General features: G+C 48.8%; 2 protein-coding genes across 2 annotated transcripts in view; both read right to left on the bottom strand.

The window, feature by feature from the left end:
- Positions 1 to 9994, bottom strand: part of LOC103908466 (hydrocephalus-inducing protein homolog) — a 147677-nt gene extending 137683 nt beyond the window's left edge. The window contains exons 1-3 of the mRNA XM_009290851.1: positions 9932 to 9994; positions 7867 to 8010; positions 4817 to 5130 (exon numbers count right to left, since the gene is read on the bottom strand). Of these exons, the coding sequence (XP_009289126.1) occupies positions 4817 to 5130; positions 7867 to 8010; positions 9932 to 9994 (521 nt within the window). The remainder of the gene's footprint in view (positions 1 to 4816; positions 5131 to 7866; positions 8011 to 9931) is intronic.
- A 2568-nt stretch (positions 9995 to 12562) lies between these two features.
- LOC103908410 (hydrocephalus-inducing protein homolog) overlaps positions 12563 to 25808 on the bottom strand; it is a 78063-nt gene continuing 64817 nt past the window's right edge. The window contains exons 15-18 of the mRNA XM_009290790.1: positions 25652 to 25799; positions 25005 to 25157; positions 21286 to 21438; positions 12563 to 12805 (exon numbers count right to left, since the gene is read on the bottom strand). Coding sequence (XP_009289065.1) covers positions 12563 to 12805; positions 21286 to 21438; positions 25005 to 25157; positions 25652 to 25799 — 697 coding nt within the window. The remainder of the gene's footprint in view (positions 12806 to 21285; positions 21439 to 25004; positions 25158 to 25651; positions 25800 to 25808) is intronic.

The raw sequence follows: 25808 nt of genomic DNA, 5'->3' as shown, positions 1-25808 counted from the left end.
GTGCTCCCCACAAAAAAAAAAAAAAAAAAAAAAAAAAAAAAAAAAAAAAATCGACATTTTGTTTCATAAACAGTAAAGCTCTGCAGAGAGGGGCCTTGAGCAGCAGCCTAGAAAGAATTAAAGCACGAGCCACCCAGGCAGCACAGGCGTAATGGCATTTATAGGGAGGACGACGCTGTTTGCAATGCAAACGTACCTCGGGTTCCCACTGCGTGCCTTGGGTAACGAAGATGTTCAGAAAGCAAAGAGGGAAGTCGGCTGCTCCCCAGGTTTGCTAGCTGAACGTCGCTGGCAGAGCAAGAAGTCAGCGTTTGCTGACCGACTACAAAACCAGAAAGCAACCCCCATCCAACCACAGCCCACTCCGGGCATGGATGACACATGGACGTCTCCCATGGGTGACACATGGACGTCTCCCATGCTTTGTCCTGATGGCACAGACAGTCAGCTGCCTGACAGCACCTTGGGTGGGACGTGCAGTGCTTTTCACCCAAGGAATGCTTTCTCCTTCGCCTCCCTTGCCCTCAATCCACTCCAACACCATGGGGCTGCTCCCCAGTCCGCTGAGGGAAATTAAAGCTCTTGGGGTCTGTCACCCTTGTGCAAAGGAGGAGGCTGAGCCTCAGAAAACCCAAGTGTAACAGTTAAAGTGATTCCCATGCAGCCGTTCTGGGCTCGAACCTCCATTGCAATGGCCCGAGTAAAAGTTCTCCAGGTGTTTGACAGTGTAACTGTTGGTCAGAAGCCCTGGGGCAGCAGAAGCTGTCTCAAACCTGCAGCTTCCCAGCAAATGAGCTGGGTAAAAGCAGTGTCGTGCTGGAAGGCACAGAGGTGGAGGGTGCATGGTGAGGGTCACCATGCTGAAGGTGAAGGTAGAGAAGAGAAGCTTACAGACGTGCTGCAAATGGGAAATCATCACCCCCCAACCTTCATCCTGATAAAGCATCACCAACCCACACACAGTATCCAGGTTTATGTCTCTAATATAGACTCGGGAACAACATATGCTCACTTACTCCTGGCTCCAAACCCCTCCTTGGCACAAACTTTATTTACTTTTCATTCTGTCTGGGTGGAACAGGTAGCAGATTTCCCAAAGTCTCCCCTGCTTCAGCTCCCCAGTGTCTCTGTCCACGAGTACAGAGCCTCTCCGTCAGCCGTTCACAGCAGCCAGACTGCCACCCCAGAGGTGAAGCCAGCCCGGCACCCAGCCCTTGCTCCAGGAGACTCCCATCTCCGAGAAATAAGAGGCCACTTCTCTGTTACACCGACCAAACCACACGCAGCTGAAGGACACGTTCAGTGGCACACTTCCATCACGACTCAGCCCTCCTTTTCTAAGTCACCCACAGGATTTAAGCAGGAAAAGTAGCACCCATGGGGCTACCAAAGCCCTAAACGTACTGCCCCAAGGAGCTGATAGCACTGGGGGCGAGACGAGGGTATGCTCTACTGTCACTCATCTGAGACTCCCCAGCATCAGGGGCACGGTGGATGTATGCGTTTCTGATGTATATTCTTGCTGCTGATGTTGCTACCTCTCCCCTCCGGTGGCTGACAGAGCACTGCTGTCAGATTTTTGCCTTGCACTGTTTTTCACTGTCTGCATTTTCCATTTCTTCCTCGTTATAAAAACAACAAAGTAAAAAAACCATCAAATATAACACAGAATTGGTGGGGGGTTTTGTCAGTAACAAGGCTGGGATCTGGCTCACAGGGTGCAGCCTGCCAGGGGACATGGAAGGAGAGAGGGCAGAGGCATGAGAAATTACTAATGCCATAGGAAGACCCACTTGGGAGGAGGAAGGCTCCTTGTTTGTCCAAAACAAATTGGCCGAGAAAATCCTGGATGGAAAGGGAAGTGTCATTTTCTATCTGTTTAGCTCAACAAACCCTTTCCCCAAAGAATCTACTGGCAATTTATTTGTAGCCAAGAAGTTCCCACTCTCTAGAGACATCAGATCAACACACGGAGGGGGTTTGACATGTGCCACAGAGGTGCAGAGCTCCCTGCTGATCCATCCTGGCACACGGACCGCTCGGTGTGTGTTAGCTCTATCCCGGGGAGGGAACATGTCTCGCATGAAGGGGACAAAGACGTGATGCAGGAACAGCAATGCTCAAAGTAAATGACAAGGCATGGATGCTTAATAAAGGATGAAAACTCTAGAGACCAGCTAAGTTTTGGGATGAGCCTTTGTCAGCCTTTGTCACAGGTCTCGAAGAAAATCCTTGTATATCCCTTGGATTTAATGTCTTCCTTTTGATGGGAATCCCAAACAAAGCTGAGGAGCTGGATACTGCCTTTAGAAAGGAGGACAAACCAATCCTGGCGGAAGAAACCTTTAAGGTAAGGAACATGATGAAGCGTTTGAATTTGGCTCCATTTCTACTATCTCCTGCTGGGTGATTCTGGAGATCCATTCCAACGCCACAGAAAACATCTTGGTGCAAAGGCTTAACTCAGCTTTGAGCTACCAAAGGTCCAAGGGGTGAGGAGAGACTATTCTCAGTCTGTCTCCAACCACACAGGTCTAGAAGAGGAGTAACCGCAGGAGATTTATGGCTCAGCAATGTCAGAGAAGGGACATGGGTTGGCTTGAGTTGGGCATGTCCAACCACACAGCAACGGTTGGACTGTGTTGCTTATATGATCGCTCTGCTCAAAGCGGCAGCAGTGACTAATGAGTAAGGAGAAAAAAAATGGGTTGAATAATTAGAAGGAAAAAAAAGTCTAAGCACAGAGTCCTGTCCAGGCAAAGAAACAACATTTTTCTCTCCTGGCCAAAATAAATGCGTGTGTCTGATTGATGCTGGGAGTCTCTGATGATGGGCTCCAGCAAGGCTAGATGTATGGATGGTTAAATTCTATTGATCTCACCTTCATGAGACCTGATGTTTGATTCCCTCGATGTCAGACTGAGTTAGTTTGACCTGATAATTTAGAATACCAACAGTGCTTAATGTGGACCAGAAATAATATCTGACATGCTGCCCTTCTGCCGGGCTCTTAACGAGCAATTTGAGGTGTTAATATCTTGGAGACCGTCTTAATTTCCAGCTCTGCCACGGAGGATCACATTGTGTCTGCTGAGGGACCCGGAGAGAGTACATTACTGCTTAATTAACATGCAGAGCAGAAAAGGGAGCTGTCGTAACGTCCACAGCGCTAACGAGCTGGCGAAGGGGCTATGCCAAACCCTTCGGAGCAGAGGCTGCTATCTCCTGCCAGATGCTCAGGACCCTCAACTGCTACCGACACAGCAGAGTTGGGTGACTCAGCATCCACTGGAAGAATGAGCACCTGCAGGCTCAGGGTCCAGCAAAGCCAATTTAGGCGGAGACGGGGCAATTAAAAGCTGAAAACTGATTCAGCATTCACATCTCCAAAAACCTAAATTGGTTCTAAAAAAAAAAAGAGTAAAGATAAACAGGCAACCGGCCAAGAAGTGGCCCCAGAGGAAATTAATTCCACACAGGCTTCGCTGTAATGTGCTTGTTTCTCTGTTATTATAAAATATATGCATTGTTCTATCATCAAAATTAGATTTTCCCTTTAGCTTGTAATTAAACCCTAATCTAATTTACCGGGAGGTGACAGAGGCCTCTAAGCAGAGCTTGCAGCCCTGCTCCCCTTTCCCCGCCCACCTCCCTTCACCTGCTTTTGCAGACTTCCCTCTGCATTTTGGTGTCTGTTCTGAAGGTGCCACGCATCAAGAAGGGCCCCCACCAAAGACTTTTTACTTGGTAAGACCCAGCTGTGAATGGGCTGCCCCAGTGCCCAGGTCTTCTCCCCCAAGCCCTCCTCATAGCCATAGCTAATTTCCAGTTCCCAACAGGTCGTCTCCTCTGAGCCAGATCCTAATTCTCTAAACACAACTGTTTATTGATGATCTCTATTATTTGTAATAGCAGCACTTCAATGCACAATGGTTAACTTTGCTCGGTTTCCTAGGGCGTTATGGAAAAACCATTTGCTACTGTAATTAAAACTCCCCAGACTAGACTTTTGTACTATGCAGAGAGGCCACAGAGGGAGCAACTGCTAGGAATGTGTTTATAGATGTGCTGCCGCACGACTGCAAGATTGCTCTTGGGCTTGGAAACCACAGACCAGCGCTGGATGGCCCTGCTCCCTGGGGATGTTCAGACAAGTCTTCCCACTAACATCTACAGCTGTACCCAAAGCCGCAGCAGAACCTTCCGTTTTGCCGTAAAACACTGAATAGCTGTTTCATGAATGTGACGTGCAGTTTAACAGATGAAAACTCACTTCACCAAGGTGGTGTTTGTTTCAGGCCACGAAGGTCTGAGAAAGCAGCTTTCCACGCCAGCTTTCTTTCCCAGGGGAAGCGGTACGGGGGCTATAGCGAAGCAGCAGCAAGAGACTGGGACAGCAGCCCATCGTTCTGGTGGCAGCGCCTGTGTAGGTTCTTAGTATGAGATGACAACAAACAGGGTTGGCGGGGAAGGAAAAAAGAGGTCACATTATATGTCTGCTTGTCCAAGTGCCTAAGCATGGCCTTGTAGCTCCAGAGATAAAGCAGGATTCTAGGTTACAGGCTACGCGAAAAGTGTTGGTAGTGTCACAGTCTCAGCTCGGCTGGAGAACATTGCCTCCTTCCCAGCGTCAAACTGCTGGAGATCGCCTATTCCCTGAGCATCGAGCCTGACCACGGCTGGTAGGTGTTACTTCCACAAGGGAAAGTTGAAAGCAATTTGTCAGGTCCCAGGCAAACAGCCTTGGTCTTTGCAAAGTATAAACAGGACACCAGGAAGGAGAAGAGCTTTAAGGAGAGGGCAAAGGTGCACGTACCTCATCTGGTGCGTGTGGCTGTCTGTCAGGAACGACCAGTGGTACCGTACAAGAAGCGGGCTGCAGTTGGTCATCTCGACGTAACGCACATCTTCAGTGTCATTCAAGATGCAGCCAAAGTCCAGGGCCATGGTCTGGATACGGAGATTCGGAAAGTAGACTTCTCCCCGAACGGTGACCTGCTCCTCATGAGGATGCTCGAGAAACAGTATCTTCAGAGCCTTCTCTGCTACCCGGATATTCAAATCCTCTTCGTAAGCAGGGTTAAATCTGATGGAGAGATGAAGTTCCTCCCCTATCTCCAGCTTCATGGGCTGCAAGGAGATTATTATTATTAACCACCAGTGTGATGAAGTCCCAAGGTCTGACGGCATGAAACGTGTAAATATTCAAAGTTTGACCCTAACGTGGCCTTCTCAGTTGGTCCTTCATTTTCTTTACAGTGTGCACCTGACCGCAAGCACGACAACACTCTTGTCTGAGACTATCTCAGGCTCACGTCTCTCTGCTCTGCATCAATATGAGAGCAAAATAAATATTTTTCTACTGAATTCTGGATCCACAAAAGCTATATGCTAAATACATAACCAAATCAGCACTCTGGCAAGCCAGGGCCTTTTGCCCTGACTCTAGAGGAACTCCTTTATCCTCACAGCACAAGTGCAACGGCGTTGCAGCCTCACCCTTGCAGGTGCTAGTCACCAGCACGGCACAGAAACACCACTTTTAGCAGAGTCCGTATCCAACACCTTCCACCGACAAGGGGGCAGGTGCCAGGGCAGCGGCTGGAGGAGCATCCTCAGCCTTCCCGAAAGCAGGGCTGCCCTCAAAGGGAGCAAGCTGCTCTTGATGTTATCTGAGGATGGCTGCTGGAGAGCTGGGATGGTTTCCGGGAGACGCCTTTACTACATGGCTTGCCCAGACCTAGTTGCCTGCTCCCCTCCCCTCATGTCTTAGAGCCAGGACATATTTCCCCAATTCAGATGATATTTCGTTTCCTTCAGCAACTTGTTTCGAATCTGATTTAGTTCAGGCCAGTCTACTGCTGACTCTAAAGAATAAACTTCTCTACTAGAAGACCTCCCAACAGAAACGCACCACCACACTCCTCCCTCTTCAAACCCCACCAGCAGGAAGGTCCACGGCTGCTCACCTGAACATCTGTGGGGAGGGGCTGCCGGTCCGCATCGCAGATTAAGAAGGGTTGCTCTAAGGCCAGGACAATGCTGAGTGGCAGGGAGGAGATGTTTTTTAAAGAAAGAGGCTTGTACTGAAGAGTTAGGACATCACTGGGTTGCTACAGAAACAGGAGACAAGGAAAAAAAAACAACCTGAAGTGACCACGGATCTCCTCCCCCTTCCGATGCATTTCAGATTTTTCAACCCCAAAAGTGCATACATCTCTATTTACTATTTTTATTAGTTTCTACCCTTCTAGAAGTTTTTTTCTCTAAGTATATCAGATGCTTTTCATGTTTAGAAACCACAGCATCCCCCGGGGGAGAGGGAAACAGTCTCGTGTACAGATGAGGGAATAGGACCCCGAGAGGACGCAGCTGCTTGAACAAGATCAAAACCCGAAAGTGAACCCAGGCCGTTTGCCTCCGGTTTTGTGTCCTCTCTTGGGCAGAATGGCACAAAATTATTTTCACTCACATACAGTAATTTCTTACAACCTTATCGGCTCTTTTAGCCTCACAAAAGCAGTGATGCTAGTCAGAGGAGAAAAGCGAGCAGGATTTGGCCCGCGGTGGAGAGCCTGCAGCAGCCTAAGGTTAGCTTTGAACATTTACGTGCACATACAGCCAGCTAGAAACCTCAACAGTCGGGTTGCGACATGTCTCCTGCTGCCCCTACTACAGTGACAAGGTGTCTCTGTAGCCTCAAAGCTAAGCTCAGCCTAAGCTATTTCTTCCTGTTTATGCATTGCTCTGGGCTTCCTGCATGGTTTAGATGAACGAGACAGTGTTTGGGAAACTAGCTCTGGGTGTATTGATATCAAACAGCTGCAGTGTCGTAGCACTCGATAAATCGGAGTGCGTGGCATCAAGCAGACCACAGGCAGACATCAGGGATAGCCGAAAAGCTTCTAATTAAATCTGAACTGCCTGCTCACAGGACTTTGTGCTTCTCTGGATGCCTGGGAACCAGAGGAGAGACCTGAAAACACAGAAACTAAATAATGAAACATCTTCTCTTCTTCAGACGCCTCGTGGGAGAGGGAAAGATGATGCAGACATTGGGATCCAGAGACTAAAGGGCACCTGCTTTGCGCTGGTGTTATCATCAGTGCAGCTGAAGGACATCTGCAGGTCCTTTGAAGGAGGTGAGGCTTGGGGAAATGGAAAGAGCTAGCATCCATACCAACAGCAGAGAAGGCAAAGGGAGACAAGAGATGAGAGTTTTTCCTCATCAGCCTGAGGAGTTGACAGGAATCTCAGTTTTTCTCAGCTTCCCTACAGGGATCGGTGTTCAGACATCACTGTACCTTGGAGGACCCTCAAAAACCTCCCTTTATACTGAGTACAGAAACTGGTGTCTCTCTAGAAGTGGTCGTGATCCCCCTCTGCGGAGCAGCTGTAATCTCAGTTTTACTTGGGTAAAGTTAAAAACTGGTCCCATCTCTGAAGACACCCTCACTTACTTTACACAGAGCCTCAGGAGGGGTGAGGAGGGGGTTTAGCATCGCTCAGCTGCAGCGATCTGCTCTCCCACCTGCAGCCCCAGCATACGAGGTGGCTGTGCAAAGCCCACACTGTTCTCGTGGGTCCCACACGTCTCACCCTGCGCCCTTGGCTCGACAGCTCAATTCTGTCTCCACATCAAGAAGGGCAGAATAGAGCTGGTTAAACTATCCCTGGCCTCAGAGGAGCGAAATAATGATCTCAGTGTTAATGGCAAAAGCTTGGTCCCGCTCAAGTCAATAGCCAAAGCCCCGTGGACATGGAGAAGCTGTTTAACTTCCTCCTTTGAACACAAGCACACACACCCCACAGGCTTTCAGCCATCAGCCACGCTATTAAATGCCAGGAGGCAATCCAGAGACTTACCTTCTCCGCCCGGAAAGTGATTTCCCTGGAGGACATTTGCAGAATGGGAGCAACGAACTCGCACGTGACATCCACTTGCATTATCTGTGCCTTCCCTGCCTTATTCCCCACGATGGCGTGACAAAGCAGCCGCTCCTTCACTACCTGCACGCGAGAGTCGCACGTCACCCAGCAGGTGCTAGCAGGGCATTCAGAAAACACACTGCAATTGCTCGCCACCCGACTGTGGACCGTATTACCGCCATAAAGTTACAATCACTGGTCTCCTCAACAGCCCCCTTTTCTTTTTATGTTGCATCCTATTTATTCAGCAGTAATGCTACACCCTAACATCCACAAAAGGCACTCGTGAGTCACGTGCTGCCTACAGTTGTAATAATCCCTGCCACAAATGATTATTGCTTTGACGTACCCCATTGCTAAGCATAATGCTTACAGAAAGCTGTAGGAACTGATTAAAAATATATATATATAACTATATTAAGGGAAACATGATAGAAGGGCCAACGCCAGCAAACCCTCCCTTGGAAGCTTAGCGGAAAGGATACATGGGAAAACCCCAAATAGCCAGCCTGCCTTCAGGTAAAGAGGGGATCACTCATTCCTAGGATGTACTGTGCCCTCCTAGAGCTGGTTCTAAAAGAAACCTCCCCAGGAAAGAGATGTCTTCCACTTCACACGAAAACCCTCTGCTTAGGCTGGATGCTCTTACATTCAAGACACTTTCCTGATTTCTCATGGTTTCACTTCCCCAAATTCCTCCCTTCATTTCTCACTCTTCCCTCCGATACGCCACCACAACCCAACTCCTCCTCAGGGCCTACAGACTTCAAAATCATCTGTGTTGCACGTACAATGCAGGGAGTTGGGCTTCTGACCAACCTGAAGAGTATTAAGTCCTCAAGACCCAAGGAGGGTGGAAAGCCCACTCCCAGGGTCTTGGCTTTGACTGCAGGAGCGAGGTAGCCACAGCTGAGCTCACAGATCCCCTTTCTGCTTTCCAGGCAAGACACCCTCACCAGTGCCCTGATCCTTTTATTTTCTTTCTGGCAGCTTTTTCCCCTCTTCAGCAAAACCTTTGGACTCAGAACTGCACAGGGACAGTCCCATCGCAGTCAGCCAGGTGAGTAACCAAGTCTTCCTCAAGCCACCACTGAGGCAACCCTTTAAAACACCTTTCAAAACACTTATCAGCAGGAGCTTAATGCAGATTTATTCCACATTCGCTTAAACATCTGTGCCCAGTGGTCCTGGAGCCAGGGAATGAACACCAGGGTTAGCTGGCAGCTTCTCTGCAGAGTTGGATTTCCCCTGGAAAGAAGGGTCCAGGGAGGAGAACACCCAGTGACCCTGCTGAAATCTCTCCCTCTGAGCTGCCACCCAAGGGTGCTGCCAGACCTGGCTGCCCTTGGGACACCGGGGCTGGCTGAGAGCTTGGGGCGAGCTGTTATGGAAATATTGACAAAAGTCAAGCTGTCAATTATAATGATCCCTGGGAACCGTTTCCCACGTGGGGAACGTCACTCTGATCATTAGAGCTGACACACTGCATTTGTTTTTCTCCTCCAGGACTCAGTGCTACACAAGCCCTCTGCCCATGTTTGTCTACAGAGGAAAAATGAGGCTGCTCCCAGACACTCCCTCCCTTCACAGGCGTTTTGTTTTACTCCCTGCTTCCCTCGGATATGTTACCTTGCATTTTTTAATTTACTTTCTGCCTGTGCCCCTAGTCTAAGTGTAACTTATATTCTCTGCCTTTCCTTTCTGCCTCAGCATGCGACACCTTGTAACCTGCCGTTTGCCCCTGAAGTAGCAGTACTTCCTTCAGTCGGTATTTTGGTATCAGCAAGTTGGGTTTATGGTAGCTATAGGAACACGAAAAAGCCTTAGCAACTGATGGTGGCCAGCAAGGAAAGCAACTGGTGCTGCCATGGTAACCTGTGGCGTTAAAACAGTTTCTTGAAAGCACTTGCTCATTTTCTCAGGCAAATGTCAAGGGGCTGCAGAAGAAGTCCCAGCGGAGGTGATCTGATGGGGAAGGCTCAGTCCTCATGGGGGACCTCACCTGGGGAGTGCTGGAGGAGCCTTCCAGCATCATCTCCATTGTCTTGCCCGGCATCAGCTCCATCCTCAGCGGTCGAAGCTTAAACACGGGGCAGGCAGGTTTGGGGCTCTGGGAGGAATCTTTGCCCTTGGTGTTACTGATGGCAGGGAGACGATGGCGCTGGCGAAACGGGGCAAAACCTTCCGTTGTCCAATAGAGCTGATGGGTACGGCGTCCTTTGTTTGTTATCTTGAAGTGGTAACAGCAGGGATCCCAGCTAGAAGAGAAGCAGAGATGGAAAATGTCATGGGAGGTGCTATTTCCCAGCGGTCACCCAGCTTCAGCACCCTGATGGTGTTATCTATGTGCACACTCGGCAATAAAACCACCTCAGAAAAGGCTGACCTAGCTCAAAGCTTCAGCAAAAGCCAGACCTTGGCTGCCCCTAAGTTTAATCACCATCCAGCAGCTGGTCTGTTTGCGTACAGCAAGGAAAAGCTTCATGAAGATCATCATCTCAGTTGCTGCGGACAGAGCATCACCAGCCTTCGGTGCTTAATACTCAGAGTGTTTTTCCAAAGTGCTCCCTGCAGGTCTCGCTGCGTCAGATGCTAAGCTGGCCTGTGCCGGCTGCAAGTGGATGGAGAAACAGCTTCGCTGCCATTTCACCTTCCCCTTGGGAGCTGCTGCCTCAGATGGCTTCCTCTGAAGATGCTACTGGGTAGCTGCAGGGTATATAGACTCGTCTGGTGATCCGGGCACCACTTGCCTCGCTGGTGGGGCCCCTGCCCTAGCACCCATGTTATCCCCCTTCATCCCACTATCCCTTAGGGAGCATCCAACCCTCACCGCCCCCAACATATCACCCTTCGCCTGAACAGTGCAGCTGGTTTGGTGTTTTAGGAAGAGAAATGCACTGTGAGAACACAGGATCAACACAAGTTTCCCCGATACGAACACGACAGCAAGACCAGGTCTAGCTGCTGAGGGAATGGAGGAACAAGAGATGAATAACTAGAGCTAGATGTAAACCAAAATGAATATTCAATGGAAATTGATTCCTTCATGTAAAGAAACACTAACTGCAGGCTAGTCTGAAGCAATTATTTTACCCTCTATAAATCTGAGCATGACCAGGAAATGAATTGTTCCTGGAACAGTTATTGTCTTTTTGAAAGGTACAGAATATGTGGCTTACAAAAATGCACGTCTGCCGTAAGCAGCTAAATACAAACACGGAAGTGACAGCATAGAACAAACTAGCCTTTGAAACAGACTGTTAAAAAATGATGTATGCAAGTTTAGTATGACATGGTTTATGTTGCGGACAGCAACAGATGAAAGCTTGGAGCAGCTCTGGGTAGATGCAGAATTTGCGGCTCTGGGAAAGCCCAGCTCATCTGAGGTGTTACCTGGTCCCACCCCAGCTCGCTCAGTGGCAGCTCTGCAGCCAACAGCAATGGCAACAACTCCAACCAGAGCCTGCAGGCGAAGGCGTCGAAGGGGGGCAGAGGACGATGACATGAACCACGCTGATACTGTCCCCTGCTACAAGCCAACTTGTAGCTGCACAGAGCACAGGAAACGCTGGACAAGCACCAACCTCCCTGCAATGTTCCTGCTTAGGTGGATGGCTTGTGGGTGCATATTTAAACTCCCAAAATCTACCCTAAATGCTTAAGGTAGGATTAATCTGCTCTTTCTACCCCAAAATTTAGGGATCGGAGCACTATGGACCCTCTTTGCAGTCAGGAAAAGGAACAGGCACCTTGAGAAGACTAGTCTTCTCATCCCAAGAGGTCTCCAACACAAGGCAAACAGCACTTTGAAAAGGCTTATTTTCCTCCCATTTATAAGAACGTGCCTGGTTTCAGACACACGCATGAGGATCAGTGAATCCCCTCCTCCAAGCTAAGCTCTTTCAATTAACACTCTCAATTTATCCCACCCAACCTCACTGGACTTCTCCTCTCCCTTTCAGAGCTGGTCCTGCAGCCACCCTCGCTTGCCCGTGCCTCAGGCTGCCGCTGCGGCATTGACAGAGGAGACAGCAAGGAAAGCAGGCAGGAGAAATGAGGAAAGAGTGGGTATATCTGATAAAGAGCAGCCCGGCAGGGGAGCTGGGGAAGAGAAGTGAACCGTGGGATGATACAGGGCAAAGACAAATTCTGCTGCTCCTCCAGGACTCCCGGCCAGAGGGGAAATAAACCAGCACCATTAATTTAGTCGAGGAGTTGCTAACAAGCTACCGCCAAGGTTTTCCGCTGTTGAGAGATGATACTCCATAGCGAGTGGAAAAGCAAGCAATGTTATTGCAGAGGGAAATATGTTTATACTTGTAATGTAGCGTTTTTCAGCTGGAGGCTTCCGGGACCTGCTGTTTTCCTCTGAATCTTTATTTGATAAAGTGAGGAAATAAACGTATTATAACTAAGGGCAATTCAGTGACAATTTAGCAACTGGTTTCTATTTTGGTGGCTTTTGAGGGTATCTAACGACTTTCAAACGGCCATAAAACATTTCTAAAGGAATTCCTGTGGCTTCAGCGCAACAGAGCCAGGACCTTGAGCACTGAAGGAGAACTAGCCTGAAGGACTACAGCAAAACTCCTGCTCGCTGAGCCCACGGGAGAAGTGGGAGCTGAGAGATACCCTACCTGAAGTGGGGTCCCAAGTTGAGCTCCGGAGCAAAGGGTTTGTCGGTGACAATTGTGGTGCCGATGCCGACAGCCCGGACAGGGATGACGTAGGTATGGCTGTTCTCTATGAACAGGTTCACCTCGTCCTTGAATTTCTCAGTGTCATCCAAGTTTGCTATGACAGTCACAGACACCTCGGTCTCGGGGGGGATCACTCCTTTACCGGGTTCAATCCTCCAGCGTGAGCATTTGCCAGCCTGTAAGACAAGCCAAACACTACCTTAGGATGGAAACCATGGTACCTGGTCTCTTGTGGGATGCAGGAAAAGGAAGGACTAAAGACACGAGGGTGAAGGACATAAAGGCTTAATTTCCCTAAATCTAAGCTACAGCGTCTGCAAACAGCAACTATGCGGGAGCTCATACAATCTGTATTTTACCCTCCTTTAACAGACTCACTTCATTAACCCAGTTTTGCCCAACCCAAGGGATGTTCATCCTCAGGAGAAGGCTATTCCCCCTCCAGTCTCTCTTTTGGAGTACGTACCAAGGGAAGCTGCTTCATCTGACCTGGCTTCCTGACAACGGTGGCCGGGTTTGCATAAAGGCTCAAGGCCAGAGGAAGCCAGGACTGCTCAAATCCCACCACGGCTGCCACACGGCTGGGGGATACTGCCGAGAGCCTGAAGAACAACTCTGCAAAACCAGTTGATCAAAACCCCAGCACCAAAGTCTTCTTTCCCAAGCATTAGGCAGTGCTTCTCAACACCTCCTGAAGGACTGAAGCGCTCGGTTCCCACAGATCATCAGCTGCAGCGAGGTGCCCCACTGTCCTCGGCTTTGGAAAATTCAGCTATAAATGTTTACAGCAGGGCAGTAAGGAAATAAGCAGAAAGAAAACTAACCCTGCCCTGTAGACACGGCCCGGGCTTCCCAAGCACTCTCTTCTTTTGATTTCTCATGGACCTCCCCCTACGGATGGGGCAATAAGGGAGCTGGACCCCCGGTCCTTCTAAAACCACATTCACAGGGAGCAAGCTTGCAGCAGAGAGAGAGAAATGTATGCAGTGCTCCCTGGCCAGCACAAAATGCACTGGCATGTAGATGTACGGCTTCGAAGTGTCCATCACGGTGGCGGTGGTACCTGCACCCCATGGTTCAGCGCTGTGTTTAGGACGAGAGGCACTACTCACCCAAAACACTGCAATATTGTAAGAGAAGAGGTTTTCTCCTTTTATTTTCATAGAAAGCAACGATGTGCTTGGAGGCCTGACAGGATCCAAGCAAGCGCCTGATCCAGGTGAAGTTAGCTTGAGTTTCCGTCCGTCAGGCTGGCAGCACTGAGCTCTATCAGGACACCAGCCAGCCCAAGGGAGAAGAGCATCAGAAAACCAAGCAGCACTTCAAAGTCATGGAAAGCATTTTAAACAACCCCCCCAAAACGACCTCTGCTAACGAGGGTAAGACTAGCTGGAGGCCAGGGAAGCAGTAACTTGCTGAGCATTCAGGGTCCCAGCAGCGTGCGTAGGTGCCCCAGCTATGATAACCCCTTAGGCTGACTGCGCCCTGCATGGAGAGCAGGTCAGGCCTGCATGCCTGCATCCCAGGATGGAGCAACGCCAAAGGCATCAAAATTATTCCAGGCACTGGCAAAATTAATAAACGCAGCTCCATTTAAATTTGTCCTCTAGAGCTGCAAGAGAAAGTCTTAAAAAAAGCAAGATGAGAATGGGATGGAGGAAGGTAGTCGGCACAGGCTAACCACTGGGGCTCTGCTTCTCCACAAGGACCAGGCTAGGCTTTTTTCCACTCCTACATCTTCCACATTCATTATTACCTACAATCTGTTCTCCATTCTTCTGGTTTGGGACCTCATACTCTGTTCGGGAATATTCTTATATTCCCTTTGGGGTCTGGCTAATTATCATTTTGTTTTCTGCACCCCTGACGCTCCTTGGTTGCGGAGGAGAAGCAGTGCTCCAAAACCAGGCTGAACTCAGGGCGTCTAGCTAGACCAGAAGATGGCAAACAAAGCAAAACCTGTCAGCAGAGCTCTACCTGCTTCTCCAGAGAGACTACAGTCATTGAGCCTCCTGAAACCATCAAAAAATCATCACCAAATTCATTTTCATCTCAAAGGTGCACACAACCCCAGGCAGGTAGACAAGAGAAGACTGACCTCACTGACCACATAGGATCCCACCAACCCTCTTCTGTTGTCCCTGCATCCTGTGTGTAGCTGATCACTAGCCTCAGAGGCATCCACCGCGCTGCCATCAGCCAAGGGCTACCCAGCCAACACATTCGTACCGAGCTGGTGGGTGTTAGGTTTTCATTGACATTAATGTACAACTTTACCTCTGATTCATGCTGACACAGGGTAGCTTGCTTGAAAAGGAGACCTGATAGCTCTGCTCCAGAGGTGAATTTGCAAGTCTGCTATCTGACAAAGCTCATTTATCAAAGCTTGGCAACAAGCCGGGCAGTAAATCGTACCCAAGAAACTATTACTGAGAAATAATGATAGGCTGTCTCGATGGAGCCAGACTTTGAATTTCCCAGGGTGACCCAGCGCAGACCCACCATGCCCTGCCAGGCCAACAGCCCACTCTGGAGGAGCGTGATTTGCATCGTGTCCTCATTCCTTCAGTTAGCATTTGGTGTGGGTCCAAGGGGCAGCACAGCGCATCACTGAACAGGACATCTGCCAGGACCAAAAGGCTCTGCCGGGCCAGATTCACTCAGGTTTCTAGGTCAGCTTCTGCCTACACCCATCCAGGCTGCGTCCCAGAGACAAGAAAACTCTTGGAGCCATGCTAAAAATCTCCATCACTTTAGAGACCAAGATCTAACTTCTGATAACATCCCTGCTATTTGCTTATCCCTGGATACGCACTGGATAGACAAAGACGGTGACTAGTTTTGTTCCTATAAGAGCTCGCACTATTGGACATCAGAGTCCCCGAGTGCTAGGCAAGGGTAGGGATCAATCACTTAATCAAGAAGTTCAATGCCGAGATCATTAGCTTCTCCCAGGACAGATTTCCATTGTGAATAAGAGCTGCCAAAATTTGATTATAATGGACACCGGCGTGCATTGAGAGACGGATGGCTGGCTGCCCTAAGGGATGACCGAGGAGCCGCCACACTCAGTTCTCTTGAAGCTACTTAAAGCTAGTTAATTAAAGTGATCTGGTCATTCTGGCCTTGCACGAGTGAAAGAGAAAGCAGAACTCAATATTAAAAATGCAGCTGTACTTTACCAAGCCACAGCTCTAATGAGAGAGCATTCACACCTTGTCAGGCTGACCCATCGCTCCTTGCGGAGGTTGCACATGAAGGGGAAAGAAAACCCCATCCTACATCAGTTGTGCACAGAGCCTTGTCCCAGGTGTTTTAGCAGTCCCGAGGTGGGGGACCCTGTGTTCTTCATTTCGAAGCTACTCTTTAACGGCACAAACTGCCTGTGGCAGAAAACAACCCAAAAGCACCCCGAGCCCCAGCAGGACGTGGAGATCAGAGCGTGAGGCTGGCTAGATGCTCCCACCACCAACCAGCCTCCTCCTGGCACCTCAGCACCAGCATCTCCTCGGCAAAAGCACGGGGACCACTTTGGTTTAGCCTCTGTCCCAACACACCATCAAGGAGATGTTTTATGAAATCAAGAGGCAGAGTCTCTAAAGCCAGTGAAAAAAAATAAAAATTAAAGTGTGGCACACTCTGCCACTGACAATGGAGCCTCATTTGTCATGCTTGGTTCAGCTAATAGCAGACTGCTGAGTGAGCCAACGAAGCTTGTCCCCACCTGTGTCCCCTGTCCACAGCTCACCCCTCCAGATCCCATCTACTCTCCCCGCTGGGCTGGGGAGACCAGGGCCACCGCTCCGCCACCACTCTGCACATAGGGGTTCACCAGCCAGGACATGGGCACGGCTTGGCCAGCTGCTGCCAAGCACAACGTTTAATAACCAAACTCCTCCCGCTTTTCCTTTGGGAAAAGCACTCCACTGAGTCACTCTTGCTTGTAGGAACATAATTTGCCTTGAAGGCTTCTACCCTTCTTTAATTCAGTTGGCCAATGGGTGCAGCACAATACGACGAGCTTCATTTCCCTAGACGAGCAGAATAACAATTTCTTCAATTTCAAAATTGCTGTATTTCAGTAAGGGCATGAACCCATATAAGATACCCAACGTGATCAAAAAAAAGCAACTCTTCCCTGTGGCCAGGTTTCAGGCACCTTTTCCAAGGCCTCCTCCAAACCTCTGCTGCCCTTTTTAAGGGCCTAAGCCTGTGCAACACTGGGAGGGACACAGCCTTCCACCTTCCCCAGGTTTTCATACAACCGGTCGCCAGCACAAGACTGGACGCTCCCGGCCCTGACCCCTGTTCATGACCGATGCCGTGAGTTTCCAGGCATGGTCCAGCTCTGGCAAGACCAAACTGGGTGGAAATCAGCAAATTGGTACTGCTGTATTAGCAAAACGCAGCCTTTAAAAGCCAAATCAATGGTTTAAGTCTAAAGGTGAGCTTTCAGAGCACCACGAGGCTCTGGTGGGACAGCTCTGGAAAGAGTTAAGCCTATGCAGCTTATCTTCAAAAGCTCTGCTCATCTCGGAAGAGACCGCATATTCAGGGCCAATGCTGCCTGCATCCTGGAAAGTTAATTTAACACTCATTTCTAAATAGCACTGCAGATATCATTTGAAGGGCACGGCACTGTCTGCCTGTGTCTCGCTATGAGCAAACACTGACGGGGCTGGCTAATTATTCAGATGCTTGGGGGGGAAAAAAATAATGTAATTTATAGTAGATTTAAAAACCACCCTCTTGCCAATTCAAGTCTGCTCCGACTTCAGTGAGAGCAGTTGGAGAGAGCTATGAACAATGCCGACACGCTCTTCAAAGCCTTCCCTCCCCGCAGCCTGCACAATTCGCTCAGATAACAACAAAATCGCTCATCAGCCGGAACAAGAAACAGAATCACTAAAGCAGCATCCCTTTACTGGCACTGTTCTTAAGTTTATCTCCATGTTTTGCTGTCTCTCCATATGGACGTTTCTTTAATAAAGGGAATGTCGTCAAAAGCTTGAGATAATAAGCAATGAAATTAGTAAATGAAACAAATCCTGCACTAACGAGGAGAGAAGCAACTATGGGAATGGGAACTGCATGTTCTCCCCTTGCTTACACAGAGTTTGACCAACAGACTTTATACGCTGCCTGAAAATCAGTTGATTTTCTCCAGTGAATCCCAGTGAGAAGATAAACAGCTATGGCTTTTTTTGTTTGTTTGTTTTAAACAAACAGAACTCGGTCTCTTCTGCAATGTCAGCTCCAGTTGAATCTGATGGCAGCTCATCTCTGGGAACGCAGAAGGGGATTTGCCCACCAGGCACTCTCCTGAAGACGACAACACATCTGGCTGTACGACCGCTGCTGGAAACCAGGCGGCGGCGAGCTCCGTCAGGAGCACAGGGCTCTGGATTAGGGAGGTCAAGGATCAGGTCAAAGGAGACAGGACCCCAAATTAGGAAACGGAGCACCATCACTAGAAGAGGAAGTCCCAAGAAAGGTTTTCTCTCTTCTCCCTCATTACAAGGCACCAGCAAACCACCGTTTGCCTCCGTGCGGTAGCACATAACAGACCCAGCATGGTGGTTATGCAGGCAGAAGAAAGCTGCCACTGATTAACAAAAATTATACCCTACGCCTGTCTTTTCTTTCCTGATCACACAGGTGTGATACGCAGCTGCCTTCCCTGATGCCGACAGAATGACTTCTTAGTAGCCAAAGAAAAGATCCCCGAGAAGACAGAGTGACAAAGAACAAGTAGGAAATGATCAAAGAAAGATGCTTTTTCCTCTCTGCCTTTCTGCAGGAAGAGCAAACGCTTCCATTAATCAATATAACTCCTTTGCACTTGTCAATATGGCAAAAAGCAGACACTTAGGGAAACAGGAAAAGAAGGTGACAGCAGCAGCAAGGAGAGGAAACAGCCGCCTTTTTCAGCAGGTCACATCACCCCCCAGCTAAGCTGCAGCAGCTCCTTCATGTTGACCTATTCCTCCAGTCTTTTCTACCCACGAAAAAGGCAAACCCTCCCCTTGCTGGATCCAGAGAGTGCTCTAACAGGGCTGCCTGGCAGCTGGGAAAGCAACCTGACAAGGAAAAGTACATCAGACAGACCCAGGATTCAGTGGATGAACACGGGGTGACACACTGGTCCCAAGGGTCACAGACCTGCAAGATACCCTGGCAAGCAGGGATAAGCCAGCAGAGGACTAGGGGATGAAGTCCCTACACTCCTCTTCAAACCCCAAAAGCCCCACCTCAATGCACAGCTTTGGAGGTTTTTTATTTATCTCCTTCTGGCGGCAGGAGATGCTCAGTGCTGCTCCCCACAACTCATCCAACGGAGAGAAGCGAGAACAGGGGTACGGGGAAGCCTGTGCACGAGGGGTACTCCAGGTAAGTCCTAAAGTCACCATCCCAAAGCGAAGTTATCCACAAAAAAGCACCTCGGCTTGCTCAGGTAACGCTCTTTTCTCCCACAAAGCTAGAAGAAAAGCTTGACTTGACAGGAACAGCCATTTGCATGTGATGGTTAAGAACACCACCAAGGTGGCAGCATGGCCATCTGCATTACAGCATTTTCCTTTTCTGTTTCCAACAAGACACCAGCCTTTTACTTGCCCTGTTGCTGCCCCTTAATTTAATCTCATTCAGTCTGTTGAGCTGCCAGTCAGCGTGCTGTAACATTGCGGATCCAACGCTGCTGTGAAAATTTCAATCAATAGCTCTTTCTTTCAAGTGGGGTCCGTGATCCATAAGACTAACTGCAAACAGTCACGGTTTCGAGATTAGCCATCAAATGGGAGACAGGGAAATCACGGCTTGCCGTCCTGCAGCAATCTCCAAGCAGGAAATCAAAGCAGCAGCTTTGGCACCTTAGAGAACACAAAACTTGAGTTAAGGGGCACAAAAGTGAATGAAGGATGCCCAAGTCACCCACCAGCGAGGCTAAGGGACAGCCGGAGCCAGTTCTGCTCTCAGATGTACACGTGCAGTTCACCCTGACACCCGAATGTATCTCAAATTTTATCTCCCAGATTACACAGTCCGCTCTTCTTCCCATCAATGAACTGCCAGGCAGCCTAAGGCAGCAGCAAAGGGTGGAACTTCAACTGAGGCAGCAAAACAGCACCGAAGGAGGGCAGCTGCTGAGGGCAAGGGAGTAGCTCGAGCACATCTCGCCTGCCGCAGTGCTGCTCCCATCAGACAGGCTCAGCATCACGGTGTTGAAGAGTCTGAAGAGCCCTTGTTGAAACAGCTGATCGAGCAGGTTCCCAGGACCTGCCTCCTTGAACATCTCCATGATAGCAGCAGCTATCCTGAGAAGCCGAGATGCTCACCATGAGGTAACTCAACCCTGTGAAGTCAGCAGGAGGGACTATAGAGCAGAGTCCCTCTTTACTGCAGGAAAAGAAACCATCCCTGAACCACCTCATATTATTGCTCTATTTATTAGCCACAAGATTTGCAGAGATTGCAGTGAAGCAGGATAGGATTTATTGCCCAATCCCATGAATTAGGGTACTGAGGCAACGAAGAGGCAGATGTACCCCTGCAAGCCCCCCGGCTACACTGCAAGCTGCCCAGGGAAGGGATTACACCGGGACAGCAGTACCGAAACAGAGCTCTGCAGGTCAGTCTTGGGTACAAGCATGCAAAAACCATCATTTATACACCAGTACCGCCCATCCGAGGTGGCTTGCTCTCTGCAGAAATGGAAAGCAGATTTTCATTGTGGAGTCAAAGAAAGCTGCCCACTTTGAGGTTACATTTATCCTTCTGGGCACAGAAACTGGAGTGAAACAGCTGGAAAAGCAGCAACCGGGAAATCCAGCCTGGGTTAACCAGCCCCAGAAGTTCAACCCACCTAGCACAGCAAAGCCCAAACCTCCTCCAAACCCTGTTTTCCTGCCCCGATCCCCCCCCGCCTCCAGTGAGGAGCACATCCCACCCAGCCTCAGCACGCAAGCCCTTCCCAGCCGCATCATCCCTGCTCCTCCTGCCAGGGAAGCAGCCAAGCTCTCCTCCTGCTATGCAGCTTGTCGCACTACGCAGCCTCCATGAATTAAACAGCCTTTTTCTGCAGCTAGTCTCCAGAGACGCTCTGCAACGCTACGGAGTCCACAGACCCCGTAAGTACACGACCCTTACAAATATATTTTTGTGCAATAACCCAGCTGGTTTGACCCCCAGTAGAGGTGAAACTCACCTCACCATGAGCAGTTTGAGGACAGACCTCACACCCTCGTCTCTAGTGGGAACAGGAGTTTGAGGCAAAGCAGATGCAGACGTAACAGGGAAACCGCAGGGAAACCCATGCCCTTTCAGGAGCAAAGGGCCACAGGGTTCTCTTGATCTCAGAGCTTCAAAAACATGACTCTCAGAGCTAAATACCATCCACAAAATAAAGGGAGAACTTGTAAAAATGATCCAGACTCATTTCTGCTCAAACTTCTATGCAAATTCTCGATTTTACTGAGGGGTCCCCCAGCTGAAACTGCCCCCAGAACCAGGCTCCTCTTGCTGCATTGGGATGGAATATCTTGCTTTCTCTCTCAGAGTGCGATACGGAAATGTCGCATAGTCACAATCTAGTGCAATCAAGTCACAGGCTGCTATGGACCAGTCATTTTTGTTGGAAAATAGCCCCACAGATGCTTACCATCTCTGCCCAGAAGGATGCAGGGATGACAGTCTGATTGGAGAGGTGGAGAGTTCGGGAAGCATCTTGTAGAACTTGGATACTGCCGAAATTTATCTTACTTGGATGCACGTAGACAACTGGTCCTTCTCCAATGCTCACTAAATGGATTTTCTGCTCCAAGGAAGCAGGTAGGAAAGAACAAAAAAAAAAAAAAAAAGAAAACCCAACAAAACAGGGAAAGGTTAAAAAGATTAGACAGCTCTAAGGCCCTCCTAGACTGGTGGATAATTATGGCTGTCTGAAGTTTTCAGTGTTGTAACAGTGATGCAGAAGGCCTGGAGCAAGCGTGGGATCTAGAGCGATCCCATCCGAAAGCCACAAGCTCCCTTTATCAGGGGTAAAGAAACCCAGTTTCCCATGCTTGCTTTTCCACACCTCCTCCACACTGTTAGCTCTCTTTCCCCTACCCTGCGCCTGCTCCCACTCCTTTTTCTGCTCAATCTTGCCCCAAACCACCCTCCCTGACTTCTGCTCCTGCACAGCCACGCTTGGACAGTAACTTCTTTCAACATTCCCAAAGCTACACCTGTGAAAACCAGCACAAGTCAGCAGCAAAGCAGGCTCTTCAGAGTAGAGACCAAGTTAGTTGCCTCTGATTTGTGCTTATGTGTATTCCTGATATTATATGAAAACAGACATTAATTATTAATTACATCATGAATGATGTATGAATGATGATAATTTTTTTCTTTTGACAGCCTGAGACCCAAAAGTTTTGTTCTTGCAGAACTGGCACAGAGTATTGGAGGAGGAACGCGGATCCCTTTGCTAAACCACCTTCTCACATCATTAAAAACAATGAGAATTTATCCAGTCTGGCTGGATTTCACTAGTTCTAAACACCCCAACTCTTAAATAGGATCTGAATGCATAAAACTCCCAACACTGACAAGCTGCTGTATGATTCACTGGAGGGCACGGAGTACGATTTAACCACAAAAGAAACCAGCCCCCATGATGTAGAACCTTTAATGACTTCTGACTCAAGCAAACGGCATCGACAGCTGTCAGAATCACTAGTCCAACTCAGCCAGAAGGAGCAGCATCCAGAAATGCTCATCCCTTGACAGGACACTACTGCGCGCAAGTAAGAGCCAAAAATCACGTACCAAGGCTGGTACCTCAAAAATAAGGAGCTGAAGCCATACATGATGATGGATCTTTTATCCCTCTGGGAGAAGGGAGACATGGAGAGCTGCAGTCTGGGTGATGCTGCCCAAAGCTCCCGGGAGGAAGGAGCTGGAGGGAAGAGCTGTGCCTCGCCAGCTGGCTTTGCCTCCAGGTGATACCAGTGCAGAAGCAGCCAAGGCAGGGCAGAACCCTTTGGAGATGGGCAGAATAACATCTGGAGGATGCCCAGGCTAGGTGGCTTCAGTTAGAGTGTGTACTAACACGATATATCCTTGCCGAGGAAAGGGCTTATAAAAAAACCCCTTCATCTACAGTCGTCTTAAAAGGGACAAGAAAAACCCTGTTCAACAGCGTTAGAGGCAATGACACACGGGGAAAGGCAGTAAAAGGAGACGGCAACTTTGCCATCAGTAATATTGCCACAACCCAATATTGGGTTGATGGTTGGACTCGATGATCTTAGAGGTCTTTTCCAACCTTAATGATCTTGTGACTCACACCCACACATCCCCCCCCAGCAGCACTGCTGGCTCTGTCGATGGGTATGTAATGTCACATTTGATCATTTAGGAACGAAGAGCATCTGACCCTGGCAGACAGCCGTTGTTTGCGTGACCGCTTATTCTGATAGCGGCCAGCTGCCAAATCCCCTGCCCGTGGCACACGAGGCTGCCTTGCCACCGGTAACCCCAGGGTTGGGTTTTACCAGCTCCTTAACGCAGGAGATTACATACACCAAATTGAAGCTGGCATGCAGTCACCGGCAAACAAAATACCAGGCAACAGACCCATGGAGGGACCCTACACAACCTGGATGAAAGATCTGTATGGTACTTCACCTAACTCTGTAAAGACTTGGTATCAATTCCAGACGGCATAACCTAAGACAACAAGAGCGAGCTTATATTTTGCTTTATTGCAATACATTGCAGCGATTCCCCTGAGGTCAGATTTGCATCATATGATCCATACGGGTAGGATTTGCCACCAGTGCAGGATGTATAACAAGATGGTTAGCTGTTCTGCTAGCCCAGAAAGCTCTGGACCAGGGAATGACTGAAACACCCCTCAAACTATAGGGCAGTCCTATAGAAAATGCAAAGAATCTCACATGACAGCCAGAACCTCACATCTGTGCTGTCAATATACCCAGCGAGGTTTCTAACAGCACTCGCCGGGTGCTAGCAGCAACCGAGCGAGCATAAATGCTGCATGTTAAAGATCAACTTAATGGGTACACACGCTCACGCAATCTCATGCTAGTCATTTCTTTAGGGACAGCTAGGATTCTCCAGCTGAAATGCTCGCCCTTTGGGCAAAAAAATGAACGTATTCATCTCCAAATTAAAAAGATTAAGGTAAAGTTTGAAACTATAAATTGTTAGCCCAAGGGTTAAAGCTTTGCAAGAACACTGCAGTTAAACAAGCTAACAGTTAAACAGCTAGGTTATTCTAGAAGGGAGAAACCCTCCTTTATAAGGGAAGCGCCTTATATTTATGAGCAACTGTTTTGTCAAACTTCAGACTTCCCTGCAAAGCCTGCGTTGCCTGGCCTTCCTGTTGACTGGTTTACATGCACATCCCCAAATGCCTGGGTTGAGATGTTCAGTGGTATCCAGGGGATTTAGCATCATTTCCATTCATTTTAATGAAAGTTTAAATCCCTTAAACTGCTTTCAAAACGTCAGCCTTCCTTTCCGTTACAGAAAGCTTAGGGTTCCCAGCCATCCTCTGACATCCTCTTTCATGCTCAGAGAGATGACAAGACATTTTAAAACAGTTGCTTCAAAAGTTAATATCATTTTAAATTAAAGTTTAATTAACTAAATTTGTTCTAGATTTCAGCTAGATGAAGCCAGGACACGACACACAACGTTCTCTTGCCTACATTTTGTTGTTGTTACCGCTGTTGTGTATGCCCGAATGCGAGCAATGTCTTTTAGGAGGCTTCAGTCCAGGAATGCTTTGCCTCTTCCATTTCCAAGCTTGGTAGAAAAAAAAAAAACCTCTCTGTGCTCCAGATGCAAGCAGTGTGGACACTCGTGTCTTTGGCTGGGGCTTTTGGCAAAGAGATTTGATGGATACTTCTCAGATGGGATGGGCCTGACTTTCAGAAAAGCTTAAGTCCAGCTTTGCACAAAACATCACTTCAGCATGGTTTCTTACACAGCGCTCGCTTTAGCGGGATTCAGGGAGGTCCCTGGGTGCTCCTGAACAAGAGTCCTAATGAAGCAGCAGTTGCCGTTCATCTAGTGACACAGCAGAGTATGAGACCCAGGGATGGTGCTGGGTTTCAGACTAGGCTCGTTATCCCGTCTCACATATCCGTAATTAAATGCTGTGCCAGACACTTGGATTATCACCTAAGAGGATACCATCCTTCCTCTTCTCTAGGCATTAGCTGTTGCTCATGCCATGAATCCCTTCTTTCCTTGTCCACACCAGCCATATATTACAAGTTCTTGTTTTGCCAGGAAGAATCCCTGTACGCTTCACGCCCCACCAAGATGAGTCGCAGAAAGGCACACATCTCCCCTAGCGCTCACCAGTGGGGATCCTTCACTCCCAAACACAGCGACACGAGCAACAGTGTGCTGCTCTCCTGTCACCTGGGCTTCCAGTGTAAACGGGACCTCTGCCGAGCTGTGAGGCTGGATGATCCCACACGGCTCAGGGCTGGAGTACCGCACAGCAGCATCCTCCTTGTGTTCCTGTAAGGGACAGGATCAAACCCAACTTCAGAGTGACCTTTGAGGAAACTTTAAACTCCTTGACATCTACCACAATGATACACACTTCTTAAAAAATCCCCGGGAGAAAGCAGAAAGGCACAAAACCAGATGGAAGACTAGTAAGGGCTTAGCACTCTGAGGGGGTCCAAAAGCTGCTGCATCCATAAACACCCACTCCTGTGCTGGCAGCCTCCTTGCAGCAGCTTTTCATGACCCTCTAAGTTCTCCTGCATGAAAGTACTCCAAGGACTAGAATATAAACTGCTTCCTAAAGAGTTTAAACTGCTTCCTAAAATTTATATTCAGGTAGGTTCCTATTTAACTGCTTCCTAAAGTTTATATTCAGCTAGGTTCCTGTTCTCAGCAAACCTTTAGGTTTGAATATAAACCAGCAAGGTCTTATCCAACCCCCTTTTTTTCCTAACAAACCCCTCGATAACATTTGAGGGCAGGAGGCGGACGCGATGCCAAACCTGAGGAAGAACCCTGTAGCAGCCTGGAAGATCACTGTCATTCACAAGGGTCAGCATCTGCCGATAAGGGAATTTTAGAAAGCACCGTCCAAATGTCACGATGGGGTTGAGCACTCGCAGCGGAGGAACTACGCATCTAGGCAAA

The sequence above is a fragment of the Aptenodytes forsteri genome, unplaced genomic scaffold (assembly GCF_000699145.1).
Source record: "Aptenodytes forsteri isolate BGI_AS27 unplaced genomic scaffold, ASM69914v1 Scaffold14, whole genome shotgun sequence".
In the NCBI taxonomy this organism is placed as follows: domain Eukaryota; kingdom Metazoa; phylum Chordata; class Aves; order Sphenisciformes; family Spheniscidae; genus Aptenodytes; species Aptenodytes forsteri.
This window is presented reverse-complemented; position numbering and strand designations above follow the sequence as displayed.